Genomic DNA, 23,393 nt, shown 5'->3' with positions numbered 1-23,393 from the left:
CGTTTCCTTGCGAGCATAATGATTGCCGAAAAAAAATGTATTTATATAAATTTTAATTAAAGCCTGTACGCAATATAAAATAAATAAATAAATGCGAATGAAACTGAGACTCTTGCTGGAAATTGCTAGAGCTGCAGAGGGGAGGCAGTGGCAGGGGCAGTGGCAGTTCCACTGGCAGTGGTTTCGCTGTTGTTCTTCTTACTTTGACTGATGAAGATTTATGCGGCAAAGTCGAGGTTATTGCTGCGGTTGCCAAGGTGCACGAACCAGACGAGTCGCTTCATGACGCCCTCCGACGAGACATCCTGGATGCGGTTGTGGATGTGGCAATTTGTTTCGAGTGCCGCTCCGCGTCTCATTGGCAACCACGGACGGGCACAGCCAGCCGGGGCAGGGCAGAGAGCTGCCTGTCAGCCACTTACTGCCAACAAACCGCGACAGTGACAAATTCAAAATAATTTCATTTTCTCTTTATTTGCCGTCGATTATTCATGGGACGCGGCCGAAAGTGGCGTTTAATTAAATTTGACAACATCTACAAATTTCCATTTGCCAGTTATGACTTCACAGAAACAGCTGTTGGCGGCAGACAAGTATATTTTCATAATTGAACGGCCTGCCAGAGAGTCCTGCATGCAGTCACAAAGGCTACAAAGTGCTCTGAAAATCACAGGACACACTGGCTCAATCGAACTAGAAGTAGCAGTGGCAGTGGCAGAGGCAGTGACAAAAGGTTTTTCGTTAAATATACTACCGAAAAAGTATCTTAATTACTGAGCGATTAGGATATCTATCATAGAAACACACAGACACCAGAATTGTGATTGAACTTACACAAGGCGAGGAGCAGGAAATTGACACTGCTCTTTGCCATCTGTCCTAGATTCCATCTTAAATATATTTGGGCTGGTGATAAATGCCTATCAGAAGCTATCAGTGTGGGCTCTTGTGAATCATTACCCATATTTGTATGGCTTGTTTTAGCGAAATAAATAAAGATTTCTGTGAAAAAACCTCGCACATTATAACCAAAATATAACCTCATTAGAGAGTATTCCACAGAAAGAACCTCATTCTACACCCACCACAGCCCATTCTCAGTTGCTGGTCAGGCTGCTGCTATTAGCGGAAAGCGCACTTTGGAGTGGAAAAGTGTTGGCCAAGCAATTTGGCATTTAGGTTCGGCTCTTTCGAGGCCCTTTTTCTGCCCTTTTTCTGCCGATTTCAGCTCGGCCACTGCAATTTGCAATTTGTTTGCTTTGCCTTGTTTCGGTTTATGTATCTTCCAGCTGTCTCTCTCTCTCTCTCTCTTTTTGGGGCAGGGACAGACCTTAATGAATCTGGATTATTAATGTGCGCTCGTATTTCTTCACTTGATTATACATGTAATTTGCGCCCAGTTTTCGCTTTGCCCGCCTCTGTCCTTTTGCCTTTTGCTTCGGGTCCTGCACCATTCGCTCCTTTTCCTTTGCTGTTGTTTGCTGATGTTTTCCTTTGGTTTACATTTCATCATTTCCCATTGTCGGTATCCGTATCCGCAGCCTGTCTCCCGGCCTGTCTTGTCCCTGTCTTGTCCCTGTCTTGGCCGTGTGCTGAAATGCAAACAAAAACTCGGGCTATCAGGAACAAAGTGGACAGAGGCGCCAGCTTATAAATTAGTGACTGACTCAATTAATGAATGGGCCAAATTAATGGAACCTCTGCGATGAGGCAGCTGAAAACATGAAATGCGAGGCGGAGATACTTCGGGGGCGAACAAAATATGAGAATCAGGTGGAGCCTGAGCCACCTGAGTGCGCGCCAATTTAACATTAAAGCAGTTCCGAGAATTATTTAATTGACTTCAGAAAAAGGTCGGACTTTCAGCGAGTGCCTCGCGAGCGGTGGTGGCAAATGGAATGCCAGGGAAATATTTTTGTAAATCACTTCGGGGACTAACTCGGGGCGAAGTTTGCTGCACTTTGCGGGCACAACAAAATAGTTAATCATTTAAATTGCATCAAGAGGCAGCCATCCAAATGTATTTAGCCGCAGAAAGTATGCCACAGTGCACTCCCTCCGCTGCCCGTTGCCCATAAAAAACACTGTGCAATCCTAATGGCCAGCGGCAATGGCCACAGGGATGGAGATGGAGCTAGAGATGGAAGGAGAGATGGAAAGTACACAGAGTGCTAGAGATAAGTAAATCATGCAACAAGAGGAAGCGGCGAAAACAAGTGCGGAAAAGAGGGCGAAATATATATGCAAATAAGCTTCGTATTAATCATGGAAATACTCGCAGCCGTAGCTCCGGCTACAAAGTGCCGCCTCTTAATGGCCACCAAAGGATGCAACATTTAAATGCGAAAAGGGAACACAGAAAGGTGTCTTAACTGCATTTTGCCTCTGGCTAAATTTGTTACAGCATTTTGTGCTTGAAAAGCAAAAGTAATTAGTTGTGATATTCAGTACTCCGAGGGGTACTCGTATTTCCTGGAACTCCGCCGGTTTCCTGGGGCTTCCGAGCACCGGGACCCCTTTTTTATGCCCCTTTCTGGCCGGGCCTAATGAATAGGAATGTGTCTGCTGCCAGCGAGGGCGATAAACGTTTGTTGTGATTATTTGATTGGAAAGCCATAAAAAGCAAAGACAAGGCAACAGCATTTCCGCTTGCAGGATGTGTCCGCATGTGAACATGTGAACATCCATTACACACACGCATGCACACTGGTGGACAAGGACATACGTCCATGGTCCGTGGTCCGTGGTCCGTGGCCTCTGGTCTGGCATTTAATGGTCACTTTTATGGATGCGCACTGCAATGCCTGTCATTGATCGCCCTTTTCGTCAGTCATTAAAATGTTTATGTTTCTTTCTCTCACTCTACCAGTCGGCCAGTCTCCCAGTCTCCCAGTCGGCCAGTCTCCCAGTCTGCCTCTGTTCTTGGCCTAATTGAAGAACTCTTGAGCCAGCCTACATATAGAATTGTGTGCGGTTCGGATTTGGTACGGTTCGCTGGCCTTAATTAGGTTGTAAAACTTTAATTACATCTCCGGGCAATCAGCGCAAATCATTTGGAATTTGTACCTATGCACAGTCCCAGTCCCAGTCCCTGACCCTGAACACACAGCAATTTCACGCAATGTGGTGTGTGGGAAATCCAATTTGAATAGTCACCGACTGAGTGACAATCATCTGTCCCCTGTCTGCGCATTAATGGAATATTCAATTCCAGCGCCAAGGCGCTGCTCCAGCCTCTGTCCCACAGCTTAAGGTCAGGAAAAACTGTCCGTGCTCTATGGACTCCTTGTTGAGTGATGAAGCTGTGCTTAAAGCTGTTCATTAAAGCTGACTGAGCAGCGGGTCAGCACAGACAGGCATGGACGAGGCTTCATCTGTGCGTAAAATCGATTTTGTGATGTATTAGCAGACGCAGGCATTAACATAAACACGCACAGATATGGACACATGTGTATCCCTCGGATGCTCTGGCTGTGGCTGTAGTGAGGGGCAGACGGAAAAAGCCGTGGGCATAAATTGGATGTGCGCCCTCGACATCGCATAGTAGAACAGCTCATCAAAATGCAAAACAAAATGGGCAAAAGTAATTCGCCAACATATCAAGTTATTTATTTTCTAATATTGCCACAAGATGCTCCTTCCTCCCCACTCCGAGCATCATTTACTTTAATTGTGTGGGAGAGGGGAGTGTCTGTGGGAGATGGGCGATGGGCGTCGGGAGCGACCAGAAAACTTATATCATCAAAGTTGTCTGCTCATTTATGAGCATTTTCGCTACATTTCGATGCGAAAGTGCGTGTCATCCACAATGCCATGGGATTTTCCAATTTGAAACCTCGCTTTCATGTGGCTTTCCGTCAATTTGGTGCCTGACAACGCTGCACAGAGTTGTACTGACAGTAATGACAGCTGAGTGGAAGCCGCAAAACGTTTTTGCCCCACATATAATTAAGCAAACTATTCAAATATGACGCATACGCCATGTGGTGGAGCACCAATTAGCGATACTGGGCAAGCAAACATAAATCTGGTGCTGCGCACACGCCACATTGTCATGACCGGTTCGAGTTGCCTGTCGCTCGGGCGGTTTATCCAACAAACAATGAAATAGTTGACAAATTTAATTAAATTTCCTTTACTCTACAGAACTTTCATGTCGCCGGCAGTGTAAGAGTAAACGGCACATGCAATTGGGTATCTTTTTTCGCTAGTTGTTTTGACTCAAGGCCGTTTGTCGGTTTCAATTGACTGAATAATTGGCTCTGGCCAACTGTAATCCCTCGCCTGCACTCAATGCCTTTGGCCAAGTTAACATGGACTTAACACAGGCACTAGGTGTGGTGGGCCCAATTTTATTGCCGTTTAAATGGCGACGTTTTTGTGGCTTCGACCATTTGCCGGGGCATTTGTTATGCACAGCAGGGGACGCACAGTAGTGGCACAATCCGTTATTTAATATGCATTTGATGTTAGTTTGCCTTGCCGGGGCATTTATAATTCTCAAATGCGAATTGATTAACTCATAATTACTGCACTTAGGGTGTGTTTGATGCACATTTAAACGCTCAATTCGGTTCGCATTTGTCTGACAATTTATAAATTATTAAACTAATTGCCAGTCGCTGCGGGGCTGAATGCCACCGATCCCTTTGTTCCGCCGCACAAACAAATCGGAAGCAGGGCCAGCTTTTGTGTGCAGATCCATTGTTTCATTTCGGAATTGATTTCTGATATCAAAACCCAAGCTGGTGTTGGGTCAGCCACTGTCCCTGATCTGACGAAAACCAGTGGCCGGCATCTGGTGGAAAGATTGGGGCCAACAAAGGTATTGCCAATGCCATGGCAACTGCTGCAAGCACATAATCAGGTTTCGGACTTACGTGGAAGCAGCGCACACCAGAGGACTAAATGAGGCATGCCTTCTTGGCCGTGTTTGCGGCAAGCGAGATGGAGTTCAATTAGTGGCCTGAACAAAGCCAAGTGGCAAATGGGCTGCACTTGAGCTGCTAGCTGTTGTTCTTGTTCTAGTTTCTGTGGCACTGCGACCCCCACTAGCGCCCTCGCCCTCGCTGTCGCTGTCGCTCTCGCCGTTCGTTGCGTAAGTTTTCGGGAGGTGGAAGGAGGTGGGTTTTTGGGCTGGTGCTTGGGCTGCCTGCTAATTTCCAACTCCCGTGGCATATTAGTTGACATTGCCTGGGAAATGATGTGGAAAATTATGCGGAGCATGCCCCATGCAAATTATGATTGTGTTGATTATGAGGCATTAAAGCTAAACGAAGCAAAGACTTTACTTTGTTTTCGAGCAGCAGGCTGAAAGCGGGAATTAGCATACAGATTCCCATTGGCAACTATAAAGCGGAGGGCGACTGGCGACACGTAGCCACATTTCAAGACTTAAAGTTTTCCGTTTCCTTTTGTGGCCTGGCTGCTCGGCTGCTCGGCTGCTTTCGGCGCTGCTTTCGTTGGGCATAAAATTACAAAGGGCTCCTGGAATGGCATACTCTTAGGCACTTTTATGAGTGCTAACAAGCTCATAGAGCATAGAGAACCCTCAGAGCAGGTCAGACCTGGCTGCCACACCACAACACATCAGCCAGGCCCCTTTCCATGCCACGCCATGCCATGCCATTCCGGAGTGAAGACATTAGCAGTGAGCCGGGGCAAAGTAACCCAAAAATGAAGTAGAGCCCCGGCACAAAGGAATCTAAGGGCAACGAAAATGAAAATGGCAAAACCCAGCACCAGCAACAGCCACATTCCACTCCACCCAGAGGCTGGGGGGGCTCGGGCGGGCTGGGGCTGAAGGAAAAATGCCGTCATTTGCATGCATTGTCAGGCCCGGGACTAGGCTGGGGGCCGGGCCCTGGCCACACAGGAGCTGCTGCCACTACTACTTCTACTACTACCAAATAAAAAAAGGTCAACTTGGTCCCCAAATTGGCACAATAGTTGCGTAGGTGTCGAATTTGTGACCGGACTATGAATGAGCTTTCGTTCGTTCTGCCTGATGGAGGCCGACAGTTTTCTTGGCTTTTTTCGAGACTGTTTTTTCCCTCGGCAAACATATTTATTTGCACACTTCCATTCGGTGTAGTCGTTAAGCGTTCATTGTGTCATGTCCTCTACATATAGTGACCCTGCTCCAGCAACAGCAACAACAACAGCAACATGACCCACAGCAATGATACTCAATGCAAATTGAATAGGAGACGGGGCGGGACAGCCAGCCAGCCAGCCAGCCAGTCGGCCCGGGGTAGCTAGGAATCTTACGAGGTGCCTGCGTGAACTGTGACGCAACTTGTTGACTTCTGGGCATCGATAGACTCCGGGAGTCGTACATTAACTTGAGAGTTTTGTAAGCGGATATATTTACGTTCCAGCCTTTAAAGTGCCCGCTCACTGGGGCGGCATATTAAAGAGCATGACGAGGCGCCATCGAATCGGAGCATCAATTCCGGCGAACACGACATCCCCGCTCCCACTTCCAAGCAGTAAAAACATATGGAATACGTAAGGAATATGCAAAGCAGCTCAAGTGGAAGATGAAGAGCCAATCAATTTGCATTTACATTCGACTGATTTCCATGGAAAGGTTTAACCTCAACCAATGAGGAAAACATGCGTTCAGATTCGCAAGTTCCCCAGCCACTCTGACTCTGAATCTGCGTTTGTTTCATGTGAAAATATTCATAGAACTGTTGCAAAAGTGAGGCACAAATATAATTTGTTATTCCTTTTTAGTTTTTACTGCGGAATCATGGGTGCAGGATGTGTCGCGGCTTATATTGATATTGATATTAAATAAAGCACACATGAACGGTATTGCATAATGCAAAATAACAACAAAGCCCAATCCCGATTGCAGTGGCATTCCTTTGTTGACTGGAAAGGTTAACACAAAGGCCGATCCCTGGGTGAGGTGTGCGGCGCCTACCCATTGGCCTGCAATATAATTTGTATTGCCCGGCACTTGGTCCTGTGCGAAGCCATTAAATGGGAAATTATTGCTGTCATTTACAAACACTTCAGCCAGCGAACAATTTTACTTAATCTCGTTTTCGCTGGAAAATGTATTTCGTTTTCATTCAGCGGCAAGTGCCGTGAACAATTTTCAATAAATGTTCGTGCCATTCATTACAATTTGAAACGCCAGAGTTTTGGTTTTATTTCGGACCCAACAGTAGGGGCTGGAGTGCAAGGTGGGGAGCAACTTGTTTGGTTTATTTTTTGGCAGCGGCAGGGACTTATCCTGTCATTCTGTCCTGACATTCAGCATGTGCAAATTCATGCCCCACAATAAACGAATCAGCAACGTGGCCGCAAGGATTCCGCCAGCTCCTTCGAATCTGAGCCACAGTCTGAGTCGAGTCCATTGTCTCGCGGAGAGAAGATGTCTGCGACAGCGACGGCAAACTGCAAGTGCAGTAAATCCACTTTTAAGGCTTGTGCAAGGCTCAACGCGAAGAAGAAACGCAAGAAAGACAAAAGTCAGCGAAAGATTTGCGGCAATGGGATGGAAATGTGAATGGGATTGGGAACGGGGACGATGGCAGCTCCCCTTGCTGCTGCTGCTGCTGCTGCTGCTGCTGCCAGTTGCAGTTGAATATTTTACGCACTGATTAAAGCAAACGAAACTTTGCCATTTGCATTCCCCTCCACTCGCAGCGAGAGGAGTTTTCCCTGCGCGTGCATATTAAATGAGATTCTTATCTGGTTTTTTTTGTCTTGCTGCTGATGCTGCATTTTCTTGTAAGTTGTTTACTCTGTTGGCGAGAACTTTGGCAGTGTTAATGTGCACCAGCCAGCTGCCGGCGAAGCTGAGTGGAGTGGTGTGGAGTGTCGAGCGGGAAAAGGCTTCATAAATATCGGTGGCTAATGAGCAGCAGCCGTCGCTGCAGGTTGTCTAGACAAGGCTTAGGCCAAACGGGACAATAAGCTGCAGTCTCTCGGCGCAAATAAAAATCCCATAAAAATCACTCATACGCATTCCGCGTACCCCGCTAACCCGCTAGCCCTCTTGCGACTGCTAACCTAATTTGATGCGAGCGTCTTTCAGGCGACACCAACAAAGGAGACCTACGCTGGTTGTCGTGGCAGTGGGTAGGGACTGTCCCCTGCGCTGTCTCCTCCTATCGACCAACGGCAAAAACGGCCAATAAAATGGGCTAAATTATGAGCAAAAGAGATACCGCACTCGCATAGAAATTGACCAAACGGCAATGGCCTGGAGGGCAAAGTTCTTAGCTGCTGGCATTTTGTTAAATTAAATCAGAGCTGCTGGCAAAAAAAAACCCCATACTCTCTGCGCGTATTCCCTCTCCGCAATGAGGGACATAATCATGAAAAAGTCGGCCATAACAACAGCAGCAGCAACATACACAGATAGCCGTAAAAGCGACGCCCAGAAGTCTGCAGTAGTTTTTCTGTGCGAGGCTGTGCGTGTTTTTGTGTGTGTGAAATCGAGGGTCCCTCCAGGGTATATTGGTGTCTTTGTGTAACAGGCAGAAGAAACCGTTTGCCCAAACATTCAAGTAGTAAATCCCTGCGATCGCATAATTACTGCAGCGAAAATAAATCAAAGAGCACGACTAGTGGGTATCGCGGAGTCGGAATCCAAAACGAAAGCACTCTTACTTACTTGTTTGTTTTTCTGCATGGCCCACTGCCTTAACTTTTGCCCTCACACACAGCCACAGTCTCAGTCACATCTGTATCTGTATCTATATCTATGTATTTGTGTGGGAGCGTAGGGGTAGTGGCACGAGGACGAGGACGAGAACGAGTATTGTTTCCTCGTTTCTAGTTTCACTTGGGGGAAAGTTCAATGCCTGCCACACAATACAATTTTGGTATTGGCCCTCGACGAGCCACCGCCCCAGCAGTTTTTGCACTTCAGAATGTCATTTTTGCATTTCTGCTTTGAAGTCAGGCGGAAAACGTTCAAGGCAGCGGCGGTCTTTGCCTCTTTGGCAAACTTAAAGGAAATTCAAACAAAGCAAAGCAAAGCAAGTGGACAAATAGAAAGTTTTGCCAAGATAAAAATCAATGCCAGGACTTGCTTATTGTTCAGTCGAGTTGATTTCTCGTCTGCAGAAACACCCAAAACTATGCCAGTGGTGCCGATGGCTCTGGCGCTGGCATAACTTTAAGTGCTTCATCTGTGCCTCACTCAATGCTGATTGCTTTGAGCTCAATCTGGGTATTCAATCAGCACGCAATTAGCCGGCTGCCATGTAACGGGGCCCGGAACCAGCCACGACTGACCAGCCCCAACTGCGTGGGTGTGTATTTGCGTGTAGCGGCATATCGGTGGTGTAATTAATCAACACTATGTACGGCATTGACAGAGGGCCTCTTGATAAGTTGTGGGTATCCTGTGCGATCCTCACGCAAGTATCGTTTTACGTTCTGACTGCGCCTGTCTCTCGTATCTGTGGCAACTCTCGCTGCTCATACGCCATGTTCTCCGTTCGCATTCCCGCATTCGACATTGGCATTCGCGGGCATAATTTATGGGTTGGCAGGACGTCTAGGCCATAAATTAATTGTCGCGCCTAAGTGCGCACAATGTCTGAGAGGGCTCGCATCGACGGAACGGAGGCAAACTTAATAGAAAATTGCCAGAGCAGTTCTCTAGCGCTTCGTCCTCCTGCTGTTGCCGCTCCTATAGAAAGAGAACGAGAGGGAGAGGGAGAGAGAGAGAGAGAGAGAGAGAGGGAAGTGAAATATGGCCACAGGCCAAATGCTGGCGACTGGCCTGCAATATGCCAATGATAATTGCTCGAACATTACACATACGCGCGCCGTGTGGTGGGCACTTTACAGTTTCATCTGCGCCATTAAGTGTAATCAATTTTTCGAAAAGCAAAAGGCCAGCAGCAGGTAGAGGTAGAGAGAGAGAGAGGAAAGACAAAGAGAGTTTTATTTGCGGGTTAACCAATATAGGATTGCATTTACAAACAATAAAGCAGCTGAAATTGTTTTCGCAATTTGCAGCAGCAGCAGCAGCAGCAGCAGCAGCAGCAAACGGATCGGACGGACGAGAGCCGACGGTCCAATCGATTTCGATGATGAAGCACGCCCAACGTGAATGTGGGTGTAAATGCCGACAGCTAGAAAATAAGATGCTGTGCTCGGATTAATGTCTGTATTTAAGTGAAGCACACTTTGTGTGTGGCCCGCACAGAGAACCCTCTGCTCTGGTGCTGCTGTGGCTTCAGCTTCTGCTGAGCTCAGCTGGAATGCTGCCCCAAATGTGGGAACTTGCCAACGACAGCAGTTGCTGGCTGTGTTCGTGTGTGTTCGTGTGTGCGTGTGGCCTGTGCTGGTGGCAGTGTCAACACACTCAAGCTTCCAGCATGCGGTTCCCACAAGGAGCTATAGTCGAATCTCCTTGATGATATCACCTCTGGGGGTGCTGGCATCTCTCTCTCACTCGCTCACTCGCTCTCTCACTCTCTCACCTCTGATTGTGCAAGAGCGAGAGCGTGGGCTTAAACCGATTTCAGATAATTTCTGAGTTTTATTTTCCATCTGTGTAACGATCTCGACGAAGCGTTTACAACACACATCCGTCACTTGTAGCAGCATTCAGCAGTCGTTTATCTGATTTCGTTTCCGATTTTCGTTCATTTCATTTTTTTCTTTTCCTTTTTTTTGGCATTTTCCCCCACTGCCTGACATGTGCGGCGCATGCAAATGTAAGCCGGTGGGCGGTTTTTAAATGAGGCAGTGGTGGCGGTTCATCTTTGCAACATTTTCATGGGTTTTTATGCTCATTGAGATGCGACATGGTCGGGCGACAGTTTCTGGGATGTCAAGAATCGCAGCTTGAATCATTTGATTGCCCAAGTTGTCGCCTCATTGTGAGTCATGGTTGCCTAGTTTTAATAGTTTCGCCCGACTTGTATGCGTATTTGTATTTAAGCATTCACATGGGGGCACACTACATCCAGACTCCAGCAGCAAAATAATCATAAATTCCAAATGTGCCACCAATAATGCCAACTGAGTGATGGAATGGAAATGGAGCACAGCCAAGCAGAGCGGGGCAGACATCGTTGGCCATAAAAATGGCGACGCTCGAACAAGAGCGTTTCCCCCACACTCAGACCTCGGAGAGAGCGGGACAGTTTGCTCTGTGGCTTACTCAACTGGCATAAAAAATACTCACCGAAAAAACAAGGCACAGGCGAAATCAGCTTACTCTCCCCTTTGGCCCGCTCCGTTTCTGATTGCTTTGAGCATATTCGGATGGAACTTGGCTGATTGCACAGCCCTGGGGATGGGTTGGAAAAAACTATTGAAAATATCGAAAGATGCTCGCTAATTGTATGCCGAATTTGCGATCTAACGGAATGGATTCTTGGGAATTATGGTCACGTATATTTGCTAATTTGCCACAGAATCTGATTGAATTTGCCCGAGCACAGAGCAGCAAGCAGCGTTGCAATTCGCTAAGCAAATATTTATGGCTGGTTGCCACTGAGTCGCTCTACGCCAAAACGGAAACACTTTCGAGCATAATCGATGGCTCAGCATATATTTAAGGAAGCTCCAGCTGGCTCCGGCTCAATCACTCTCTTTGTAGCCCCTGCCCTCCGCAACGCACCGCACTGACGTCTAGACAGTTTTGTGCCAAGTCAAGCAGGACGAAGGAAGCCCCTGCTGGGTGCACCGTCTACTGCCACACTGCCACTCAATGCTTTAGTGCGATGTCAGTGCAACTTAACCCTAAGTGCCCGGGATCACGAACAATCCAAAGGATTCCTCGACGTTCCACTTGGCTTCAGCAAATATGCTGTGAGTGGAGACTCAATAGAGATTAGGCAGCGAGCAAATATTCACCTTCGACTGCACTTCACGCTCAATTAATATGCCCATCGACACTAAACAGTCAGCCATTCGATCTTCCTTTTTTTTGTTGGAGGAAATTTGAGCTGAGGCCGTTCGACATGGATTACCTCCATAAATATTCATATGCCTTTCGCGCGCCTACCCACAACCGCAACATTTTCCACCACATTTGCTAATTTTCGGGTTGAAAAGTCGACAAATATTTTTGGTCCTTCGACCGCAGACGAGGCTGGTAGGCCATGCATCATGCTGGCTTGCGTTCGCGGGCGCGTTGAACACTTTTGATTAAGCGGCCATCCAGAGCCCAGGCGAGAATCCGACAGCAACCAGCTGCTGTTCTGCTGCTCTGCCGTTCTAATGCTCCCTCGTTATCAAATGTCACAGTGGGTCCAGGGCAAACAAGCAAACAGGCACAGAGCAAACAGCAAATTGGAGTCATCGACAGGCTGCTGTGGAAGGCATTCCCGACCAGCCGCATCGTTAATTTTCACAGCATGAGCAAATTTTCCATGCATAAACTTCAAATTAGCACAAGCTTCCCCGTCCCGCAACGCAGGGCAGGGCCAGCCAGAGCGGGTTTGGGCATACATTTTTGGATCAAAATCTCTCCCGTTTCTGGCATAAATTGCATGCTCGCCGATAAACAATAAATTAAGTTCTGTTTCATGCCACCACTTGCCATTCCCCCACGCGTCGACGTGCAACTTTGCTAAGCTAATTTTCGGTCGCCTCTGATACCTCTGGGTTTGGGGCTTAGCTGGAGAGGGTAGAGTATCTAAGGGTTCTGTCTGCAGATAGCTCTATTGAGAGAATATGAACGATTCATGAAATAATCAATTGGCAATGCTGGGATGTGCCTTTAATATGTTTTTTGTTTGATAATCTGCAATGCGATATTCACTTTAGGTGAGCAGTGAGGGCAGCAGCTATTCGTCGGGAGTTGGCAACTTTTTCCCGATGCTCCGCTTACATTATTATCTGTGTCGAAATGTTTTGCATATTGCCTGAAAATGGAGCGCCGCACGTACGAAAATGTTGCGGGCGCGCATTAAATCTAACTTTGCGTTGGAAATTTCTCAAAAAAAAAGAAAGTAAATCGCAAAATTTGTCATGTCTTCAGCAAGCACCAGCCACCCCCCACCAGCCACCAGCCACATCCCCCTCATTGTGGGCGCCCCGGCTGCTGTGGTGGCGTCGATTCATGTTTTCACGTTTCTACGCATGTGGGAAAAGTTTGCGTATGTTTTCCCGCTGCCTGTGTGTGCATGTGCCCTGTGTGTGCGTGTGCCTGGCAAAAGTTTTCGCTTCTCTTTTTTTGGCGCGTGCGGAAACGGAAATGTGCAACAGCAGTTTTTCTACTTCGGCAGGGCATGGAGCACCGTTTGATTCCTTACTGCCAGTCGAAGCTTAGCACGAAGTTCGATAAACTGACGCCAGCCAGCAGGAACTCGAAACTCTTCTCGTATCGCCTCATTCAATTATTCCTATTCCAGTTGGCTGCATGTGATCCACGACGATTTGTTCGTCGCTTTGATGTGAGCAAAGTTTTCGCCACCCAACTTTCCGCCCCTTCTTCCTCTTTCTTTTCGTATTGATGAACTTATGTCGCCCTTTTCCCTCTGCTCCTTGGCCGCTATCTATCTTGGCTTTTACCGACTGCAGCATACAACTTTTTGGCTCTGCATGGACAACTTTTCCTCCCTCCATTAACATGCGAGAAGTGCGCTGATGGCCGGAAAACCTCTTTGCTGTCATAATTAGCCCGTCGCTCGTCCACCCGCAGAACAAAGAATAAAATAAATGATGGCTCTTATAATATATTTAAACGTCAACAGGTGTACATCAGACCACGCTACCAATAGATTTGCCATCAGAGTGGAAAATTGTCAAAAAATGTGTAATTTTACTCACATTTTACCAGTTATATGGGGAAATATTTGATCTAAATATGCACCGTAATTAAGAAAAATATATTTTCCCCGAATTTAATATCTCGTATTGATTTTTAGGTTTTTTAAGCTAGAAATTATGGAATATCACATTGCTTGTTACACAAAAACCAAATATTTCATTGAAATAAGAATGTGTTTTTATACTTTTACTATTACATGTGCCCGAAAAAATACATAAAACAAACTGTAAAATTCGCCAATATTTTACTGAGATTATTTCATGTTTTTTGGAGAGACCCCCGCTGAGCGCCTTAAATTGTGACAATTCTTTTGTGTAGATAAGACAAGCCCATCCATGGCTATGCTTAAACAAAGGACTTGATCGATTTTCAAGTCTTTTCCAGCGAAAACTCAGCTTTTAGGTGCCAGGGCCGCTTCCATCAAACAAATGCCAAAAGAAATAAAAAGCGAAATATAATTGTTTGTTGAGGAGTTTTTGTGCCATATACTCACACACACACACACACACACACACTTATCGTGCCCCCACTTATCCCCCGCTACATCCGTTTGTTGGTTTTATGCTTGTGTTTTTTTTTGAGCAGAGTTTTTATGCGAATTTTATTACTTTTCAGTTTCAGTTAGGGCTTTCGGCTGCCACCAAAAGTTGTGGCCAGGCCTTTTGGGGTCGGGGCATTTGAATGCTGTGCTAAAACCAACAATACAATACGTTGCCCCGTACGTATGTGCGAATGAAAATGGAAATAAATTTCCATTTGGCACAAGCTTCTATGCCGCAATGTATGTTACATCCATCCCGATCCGCTCCTCTTTCCAGGCTCCAGCGCTGCGATTGCCCCCACGCCGCCCACTACCACGACCACCACCATCTCGCCCTCGAATCTGCTGCCCTACTTCGACTTTGACGTGCCGCGCAACTTGACCGTAACCGTCGGCCAGACCGGCTTCCTCCACTGCCGCGTGGAGCGGCTAGGCGATAAGGACGTAAGTACACTGCAGCAACAAATAATGCAGAGCGAAAAGCTATCGTTCAAATCGTTTTTCAAATACCCAGTACATTTTAAGATGTTTAATAGCTAAGATGCTTTTTTGTTGTTTTGTTTTCTTTGTTGATGGAAAGGGAATTTGTTATTGTTTTATCAGGAAAAATGGAAGTTATGCCTGCAAGAAACTCTCTTTATTTTCGTTCCGTGTATTGTTGCAGTTTTTACAAAATGGACAATCGATATTTGAGGCGCAAACACCCTGGTATATTATTGGATATTCTTTCCCAATCTTTACAGATCGAAAATTGCTCTCCACTTCTTGTGCAGAGAGTATGCGATATAAATATATAAATCAATAATCCACTATTACTTCTGAGAAGTAAATCCAAACAAATCAAATAATTTACAATACAATTTGAACGACTTTGCAAAATTACAAGAGTCAATGGGCAAACGAGCCGACCCGCGGAGAGGGTATAAGCCGGCAAGAAGGGAATGGAAAAAAAGAGCATATGGAAACTGTGCCAGATACTCGTGGATGAAAATTCCGCCAGGGATTTGCAGGCACTCAATCATTCTGGCCGTGATTGCCTAAGCATTGGGGTCCACAGTCCACAGTCCGCAGTCCACAGTCCGCAGGCAAATGATTGAAGGTCGCTGTGGGTTGTTAACCCTTCACAACGAGCACTGACGTTGCCAGGGCCTAATATGTCAACATGGCCGGCACGTTAGGTGGGCGTCCTGCTCGGTTCCGTGCTTAGCCAGGCTTAGCCCCTGGTAGTGGCCGTACCAGGCGCCGGCTCACAGTGGTCCAAAGTGGTGACAGTGCGTCCAATCATTCAAAATTCAAACACTGAACGGAGGTTCCCTTGACTCCATCCGGCCCTTGAACCAGTGTGCATTAGCCAACAGGACTCGTGCTGTTATTAGATGATGCCAGAGTGATAGAGAGGCAGATACGGGGAGGGAGAGAGCGAGAGCGAAGGGAGGAGAGGCTTAGACTAAATTACTGGGTGATTTGGAGGCTGCACTCGAGGTGGGAGAAAAATTGCCAAACAAGACAGGCGACAACTGAGCAACGTCCTGTGGGTGTTGCCACGGCACAGGCATGGGCGTGTCCCTGGCCTTAACGAGTTTCCCCCCACACACACACACACACACACACCGACGCACCGGCTAAAGGAAAATGACTAATTTATGAGCCATCAATCACGTGACTGCCTCTGCCATCAGCCATTTTGTGGCAGCAGCACCAGCTTCTTCTGACTCCTGCCTCGTGCCTCGTGGCTCGTGCTGCTATCAGCTTTAATTTCCTCGCCTTTGTGGGGTGGAGGGGATGAAACACAGGAAGCGGAAGTTGTGCGGCACTAAGGAAGCAAAGGCAAAAGCAAAGTGCAGGCACCGACACGCACCACGCACCACGCACCACACCACGCACCGCACAGGGCACAGCCACAGCCACAGCGCACAGCCACGAGCAGAAGCCGGAAGAGGAACTAGAACAGCAGCATCATCAGGTCCGGACTTAATAGAAGTCCGCTCATTGGGAAAGTTCATTAAAAGCATTGAAACTAAATTAAACGAATGACACGCAAACACCGCCTTGCCACTTGCCACTTGCCACCTGCCGCCTTTCTCCTTTCCGTCTGTATGTCTCCTGTCATTGCCCTTTTAGTTGCCGGTACCTTCGGCCTGCTTGGCCTTGCTCTCGCTCTGCCGGGCACTAGCGTCAGCAATCGATTCCACTGTGGCTGCAATCGCGGCAGCCAGCATGGCGCTCTCCATGCGCTTGCCCCACTGGCGGGTGGACTGGCCCTCGGGCTGCTCCTCCTCGCTAGATGTGGATGGCATAGAGATTCCGGCCACGTGCGTCTGCAGCTCGTGCTGATCGTGATGGGTGATCATGGAGGCGGACAGCGAGCCAGAGTCCACCGCCAGGCGCTGCAGCCGATTCGGGTTGGGGAAGGGTCGCCGGTTCTCCAGAATCAGTTTGATGTCTCTTGCAGATTGCCACCAGCTGGGGGAGGAGGAAGGATATATGAATGGTATATACGTATAGATGTGATGACGGATCTACTCACCGATACCAAGGCGTCAGTTGGGACTTGACCAGCATGAAAATATTGGCAAAATACACTGTTATCTGTGGTAGGAAAAGGCACAAGGCAGCGGCAAAAGCCGATTAGAGGCCAGAGGATTAGAGGCTGGTAGCAAGGCACTCTCACCGTCATGAACAAAAAGAAGAGCATCCAGGACTTTGTCCAGAGCTTGCTTATGGCCCAGGACTGGTTGTTTATGGCATAGTACTGGATGCCCACCAGCAGGGTGCCAATGATCCCAAAAGCCACCAGAGTGAGCAGCGAAAACATCTGGCAGTCCTCCTGCAGGGCCCGCCGGCTCATGGCACGCGAATACCAAATCCGCAGCGACTGCAGACAGGAGTACCTACATCATGAGGGAGTATGCGATGCACAATTACAATCAGAAACAGAAACGGAATGAAAAACGGAATCAGAATCAGAGTCCCAGTAAACCACTGACAAAGACAGGGCTCGCAATTAGCAGGGGGGGGGCAAAAGGAAAAGCCGACTCAGCGGCAGCTCAGCTGATTAAAAAGCTGTGGAGCTGTGAGCTGAGGGCGTCTTTGATCTCCTGCCGCCTGCCGCCTGCTGCCTGCTGCCTAATGCCTTCCTTCTGCTGCTTCCACTTACCGCAGGGTCTGCTCCGTGTTGTACTGGAACTGGCAGAGTTCGCATATCGTGCAGCGCGAGGTGCTAATCCAGCGCTCCAGGCAGTGCACATGGACATATGTCAGCGAGCCCTTGCACAAACAGGGCGACACCAGTCTGCAAACAAATCGGAATGAGAACATCAGCCATGTAGGGGACCAGGAAGTGGGCGTAGCAGTGTGGGTGGGTTGTGGGCCTGTGTAAACAGCGCCAACAATGAAAAATCAGGGGATTAAAAGACGGCAAACGGCAGACGGATGAGCGGCTGCCAAGAGAGACAGAGAGAGAGAGAGAGAGAGGGGAAAAAAAGAGTGGCAGACAACGTGGAAAGGGGTGCCAAGGGGAAGGCTTCGTGCAGTGTTAATTTTAATAATTAAAATAAATTCATGTTTGCTCGTTGGTCGCTCGCTAAATGCATTAAATGTCATGCAATTAATATTTTTTGCACAATTTGCGGCTGCTGAAACATAATTAAATGAAAGCGAAGATGCCCTGGAAATGCACAGCGGAAATGGGGTATGCCACATACAGCAGCACAATTAAAAGTCATTCGATAAATGGAATTCCCTTACGAGTCAGGAAACCCAATTGCCACCCATTTAGCATGCCCCAAATGGCAGAGAGATCTCTCTGAAGGGTACAGGCCCATTATCTTTTTCCTGGCATACGTAATTGATAGATAAATAAATAGATATGTTGGCCAAGGGCTACTCACTGTTCGGGATTATCGGCATTGTGACAAATACGACAGACGAGCGACCCCAGCGAGGTCATCGACTCACTGGAGGCGGACACATCGTTGCCCAGATTGTTGCACTGCGTGGCCTCGTCGACGACGTGACGCAATGTGCAGAACGGTGCCGGCATCGTGGCAATGGGCGTGGCGTAGGCCGAGCTATTGGCGGCTGCCAGGGCAGCCTCAGTGCTGGCCAGGAGGCGGCCAACGCTGTCATGCGGCACCCGCTGGAACTGGACGTGCGGCTTGAGGCCCAGCGACAAGGAGCAGGCTGGCTGCTCTTTCTGGCAGTCCTTTGGCCTATCCTTGTCCGCACCGCCTGGTTCCATGAGCTCCTCTCTGGCACTGATGCGGCTGCCCACAATGATCATGCCCGGCGGCGTATCATCCGCTTCGCTTGAGGACAGGGCACACTCGAGCTCCTGCTCCAGGGTCGAGTCCTGTTTGCGGACACCAGCAATGCCGGTGGCCTCTTCTATAGGGAAAGCAAAGGGTATAGTAAATCAGTATCTCATCTGGGGCTGTATGAAACACTCACCAATCTTCTCGCACTCCATCGCTGTTTGTAGTTATTGACCTTTGAGTTCGTGCCAAAAAAAAATATACCAAAAATTTTAACACATTTTCTGTTTGAAACTGAGAATGCTCTAGCTATGGTTTCTATGCTTTGGCAGTACGAAGTGTAGCTCAAGGAATGCTTTCTGCCCGATATTCATTCAAAGCTGCGGAGTGTATCGATTCCTCGTTGTGACATAATCGATACGGGTACTATAAGTATCTATTTTTAGCTGCATTCCTTCGTCCAACGGTCCCTAATGGAGGCAGTTAAGCAAGGGCTTGTGGAGAAACAAACTTGTCTGCGGGCCAAGTCGCAAACATTAATTGTAATTGACAGACTGGAACCGCGCCCTGTCAGTGCCCACGAAGACATGCCAGAACAGCCTTCCCTTTTCCCCTTTCCCGTTTCCCGTTTTGCGACGGCACTGGCACCCAGTCCTGTCCTGTTCCTGGGCTGCAGCCATAAACTCAAAATTGAAAGTGTAACAGTTACGGCAAATAACTTTGCCGGCGCTTGGCTTCCATTATGCGCCACCCCGCTCCAAGGCGGAGTTTAATTTATGCCCGTGCCGTTAGTTCGTTAGCCAGGCAGGGCTCCCCGCCCTCTGTGTTGCCTGCGTGGGCGGTGGTCCGATATTACCATATCAACTGGGTGCCCCCCAACTCCCACTCAGTTCTTGGTAATTTTCTTCCTTTTTTTTGGCTGCTGCCCTTGCCGGAAGCTGGCGCGGAATCCGCTTGTTCAACTTGACTTCACAGGATTGTCCGTTCACTGTTGATTTATTGCGCACCGAGTGCCGCCAGTGCCAACATTTTCATAAACGCTCCATCCATGGCGCTACATCAGCGAACATGAGCACGAGCAATTTACTCTTGTAATACGGACAGCAACAGCAACAGCATCAGCACCAGCAACAACAACAACAAAGAAAAAACGTATATTAAACAAAGTTTTAGGCCTTCGGGAAAGGCAGCGAACCCTTTTTAATGCCAGTACGCCGAACGCAGACATTCCACGCCAAAACAACACACTAAAGGGAGGAGCCCTGCAAGCAACACACACAAAAAGGGAAACAAAAAACAAATCAAAATCAAAATCTGTTTACAACTCTGTTTACAAAGTGCTGCTACAAAAGAGTTGCCATTGAAGTCTTCATCTGGCAACTGTCGCCCTTGGTGGATGGTGAAGAGTTTCATTTGTATCGAGTTCATTAAGTGGATGCGAAGTAATTTGCCAATTGGAATCTCCTTCAGGCACCGCATGCGTATCGGGATGGAGACGCCTTTCCGAACATTTTCACACCATTTCCTAAGCTCGGACAAAGCCAGTGGCGGCAACAAACTAACAACTGCCGCTGCAACTATTTTTTGTTGGCTCTTTCGAGTGGGGTCGGGGGGTCCAAAGTCTCTCTTGGCTAGAGACGCAGAAAATGCGTCAGCAAAGTTTTTAATGTATTTTCGCCAAGTTTTCCACACGCTCGCCCAAACCGACATGCACACACACAAACAGCGGAAACTTCTTTCATTTTACAGTTCTCTTAGATGACAGAAAAACAAAAGGAAAGTAAGAGTCAGAGTCAGAGTCAGAGTTAGAGTTAGAGTAGTCAAAGGAGAAGCTGGATGAGAAGCAGAAGGCAAAGCGAAAGTTTTTGGCCGCACAGCGCTCAGCCACAACGAACACAAAGTGTTAAATAATATAAAACTATGCTTGTGGTATTTACTTAAACCCAAAGACATTACGGAAATTATACCCAGAGTAAAGTTTCCCTCCACTCATGGGAATTCAGCAACTCGGCGATTGGGGATCCAGCTTGACAGGGGATCTGGCTTTACCTGAGCTTAGGGCTCCTGACCGTCTCCCGTCTTCTCGCTGGAGTTGGAAAACTTTTCACTTTTGATTTCCAGCGACAAAATGAAATATTTAACTGCGGGCCAGGGCCAGGGCCAGGGCCAGGACAACGGGCCTGGCATATCAAATTGTCGCAGGACCTTCCCTTTGCCGGGCTTTGTTTGGACCAAAATGGTCGCTGCAACTATTGAGTTCCCGTTCGAATAGTTATTTTAGCCCTTTTTAGCAGTTCATTTCGAGCTCACTTTATGGCATCGCTCATACGCAGTGTGTGCCGGCGACAATTGCCGTCCGATGGAACGAAATGAAATGAAAATGGGTAAATCTGTGCGCAGGGCTTGGCACAACAATGATAGCCAGGATTTGAGCGATTTAATTTACATCTGGCGTGGCCAGGGCGGGCCAGGACATCGCCTATGGGCATAAAAGCGACAGCGACAGCGACATAAAAGTTTTACAAGCGAATGATTTTTATTTTTACGTATTACGTGACCCGCCTGCAATGGCTGCTGATGCCGGATCGAATGAATTTATTAGACGGCCAATCCTTTGGGCCCGGCCCCTCGGCACCCGAGTCCGAATTTCGCACATAGTTTAATGGTTTACGTTTAAGATGACTTTCGGCTTTTGGCAAAGTCCCAAGGGGCGCAGCAATTAACTTTATTAATGAGGCAGGGCAGCGGCAGCATATTTTCAACTTTAATGTTGACAGCCAGCAAACATTTAAAGTTCGCAGTGATAGAGGGGGGCAGAGAGGGGAAAAAACTTTTGCAATGTAATTAAAATTGAGTATCACAATGGCAGGGAACAACGGAAACAACGGGAACAACAAGAACTAAGGTCATCAAATAAATTGGCAACAATGTGCCGAAAAGGGCACACAAAAGTGTGCCAGGGCTCAATGCCGATGCCAGAACGAAATCTCGGCCCAGTCCGGGGAGAGACACACAAAATCATGGTTAATGGCTTTCCCCAAAAGATTTTCCAGCTAGGGGGCAAAGACGATGGCGGTGGCGGTGGCGAAGGCGAAGGCCAAGGCGCTGGGCAATCAAATGAAAATGTAATTCAAGGAATAATAAAAATGCTTCCAAATAAAGGCTGAAAATGGCGTCAAAGCTGTCTCATTGCTTGCCTTTCTTTCGATTCGGGCAGTTCCACCCCAGCATTTCCCCATCCAATCGATTCCACTTTGGTCGAAAGGATTGAAGGCTATTTGAAACAATTGGAAATTGCGCTGAGGCAGGCAGCTTCGGCGACATCCGACATCCGACATCCGACTGACTCGCTGAGTGACCTTTCAACTAGTCGTCTGTCTGGCTTAAAGAGTTGTCAATTGTTAGGGCCAATTTATATGTCGGTCCCTGAGAGACTGTTTCATTTCCGGACAACGTGGCGCTTACGCGTGCTGCTCCTTTCATGCTCTAATGTACACGGATTATACTCGGCAACTTCTCGTGGTTGTACTCCCGCCCTCCTTTGTCCATACTTTGGCGCCCATGTTTTGTTCTGCTGAGCGTTGTTTGTTTGTTGATTAAATGCCTGAAACAAAAAGCAAAATGTTAAAGATTAACCAGCGCCACGAGCAGTCGGTAAGCGGCAAGCGGCAACGGCAAGCGGCAACAAGAAAAAATGAACGGAAAAGAAAACTTTACGCTTTGTTTTTCATTTTACCCACCTCATCCTCGTCCACTTCCTGTGTCGGCCCCCAATCCCGCTCCTTTAAGTGGTGTGAATAGCAACAGCGGCAGACACAATCCGCAAAGAAACAAAAAAAAAAAAAAAGAAGCAAACACATGGGAGGGGAAAAACTTTTAAGTGCGGAATTTGTAATGTTCTCCGCACGGGGAACTTTCGTTTCAACGAGGCGAGAGCAATGCAACTGAGGAAAGCACTTCATGGCAATTTTCTGCTGTTTCTGCTCCCGTTCTAGGTCTCCTGGATACGAAAACGTGATCTGCATATACTCACCGCCGGCGGCACAACCTACACATCCGATCAGCGTTTCCAGGTGAGCGTTTCTACACGGTCACGGTGAGTAATCTTGGACTACCATGCTTTCTCCTCTCTGTGTATCCATAGGTGCTGCGACCCGATGGCTCGGCCAATTGGACTCTACAAATCAAGTATCCCCAGCCCCGGGATTCGGGTGTTTACGAGTGCCAAATCAACACAGAGCCCAAGATGTCCCTGTCGTACACCTTCAATGTTGTGGGTGAGTCCCATTTGATGATCCTCTCAAATGCTTTTCCACCCAGGGCAGCATTATGAGTGCATGAGCATCGAACCAATTTGCTGCATAATATTATGGTTTAAATGTATGCCTCCCTTTGATTATAATCAGAACTTTGCCCATTACCAAACACCCAATCGAAAGGATAAGGCTAACAGATAGAGAAGGAGTGACAGAGGGGGGCTGAGGGGGACACTCTCAAAACTGGTCACAAACCACCGAAGTGATTACTTTTATGTGTTACCAGAGAATGCTTCATCCCGACAACTATTACATGTACTTTGGAAGTTCCTGCTTGCCAGGCACATTTTCGGAGCCGAGCTTAAGGAAGCCATACAATATGCATGTGTATCGCCCTCTGTAGTTTCCATTCCCCTCCTTCTCTCTCTCTCTCCATCTCCATCTCTGTCTCTCAGCCATCCGCAATCTGCACGTGTGTGGCCCGCATTTAACTGGGTTTCTGGGGCATCTTCCTCGTGCTCGTGATTATAAAATTTTCAATTCGATTATGTGCAAATTGGCTTGCCGAGCAGTTG

The 23,393-nt window shown here is 47.7% G+C and overlaps 2 protein-coding genes across 2 annotated transcripts in view; one reads left to right on the top strand and one right to left on the bottom strand.

The window, feature by feature from the left end:
• Positions 1-23,393, top strand: part of LOC117890979 (zwei Ig domain protein zig-8) — a 47,195-nt gene that overhangs the window by 12,913 nt on the left and 10,889 nt on the right. Inside the window, exons 2-4 of the mRNA XM_034796120.1 lie at positions 14,587-14,753; positions 22,558-22,635; positions 22,707-22,839. Of these exons, the coding sequence (XP_034652011.1) occupies positions 14,587-14,753; positions 22,558-22,635; positions 22,707-22,839 (378 nt within the window). The remainder of the gene's footprint in view (positions 1-14,586; positions 14,754-22,557; positions 22,636-22,706; positions 22,840-23,393) is intronic.
• On the bottom strand, positions 16,266-18,909 carry LOC117890978 (E3 ubiquitin-protein ligase MARCH4). The gene is made up of 6 exons (XM_034796119.1): positions 18,759-18,909; positions 18,200-18,695; positions 17,467-17,601; positions 16,981-17,200; positions 16,837-16,898; positions 16,266-16,772 (listed from the first exon to the last, which is right to left on the bottom strand). The coding sequence occupies exons 1-6, from the start codon at positions 18,775-18,777 to the stop codon at positions 16,427-16,429; spliced, it is 1,278 nt and encodes a 425-aa protein (XP_034652010.1). The 5' UTR covers positions 18,778-18,909; the 3' UTR covers positions 16,266-16,426.

Source organism: Drosophila subobscura, chromosome E, assembly GCF_008121235.1.
Source record: "Drosophila subobscura isolate 14011-0131.10 chromosome E, UCBerk_Dsub_1.0, whole genome shotgun sequence".
Classification (NCBI taxonomy): domain Eukaryota; kingdom Metazoa; phylum Arthropoda; class Insecta; order Diptera; family Drosophilidae; genus Drosophila; species Drosophila subobscura.
This window is presented reverse-complemented; position numbering and strand designations above follow the sequence as displayed.

Bases quoted from the DNA above. Each gene is read 5' to 3' on its own strand.
- LOC117890978 (XM_034796119.1), bottom strand. The intron at 17,201-17,466 runs GTAAGTGGAAGC...CTCATGATGTAG, and splicing joins AACACGGAGCAGACCCTGCG to GTACTCCTGTCTGCAGTCGC. The intron at 16,899-16,980 runs GTGAGAGTGCCT...TTCCTACCACAG, and splicing joins TCTTCTTTTTGTTCATGACG to ATAACAGTGTATTTTGCCAA.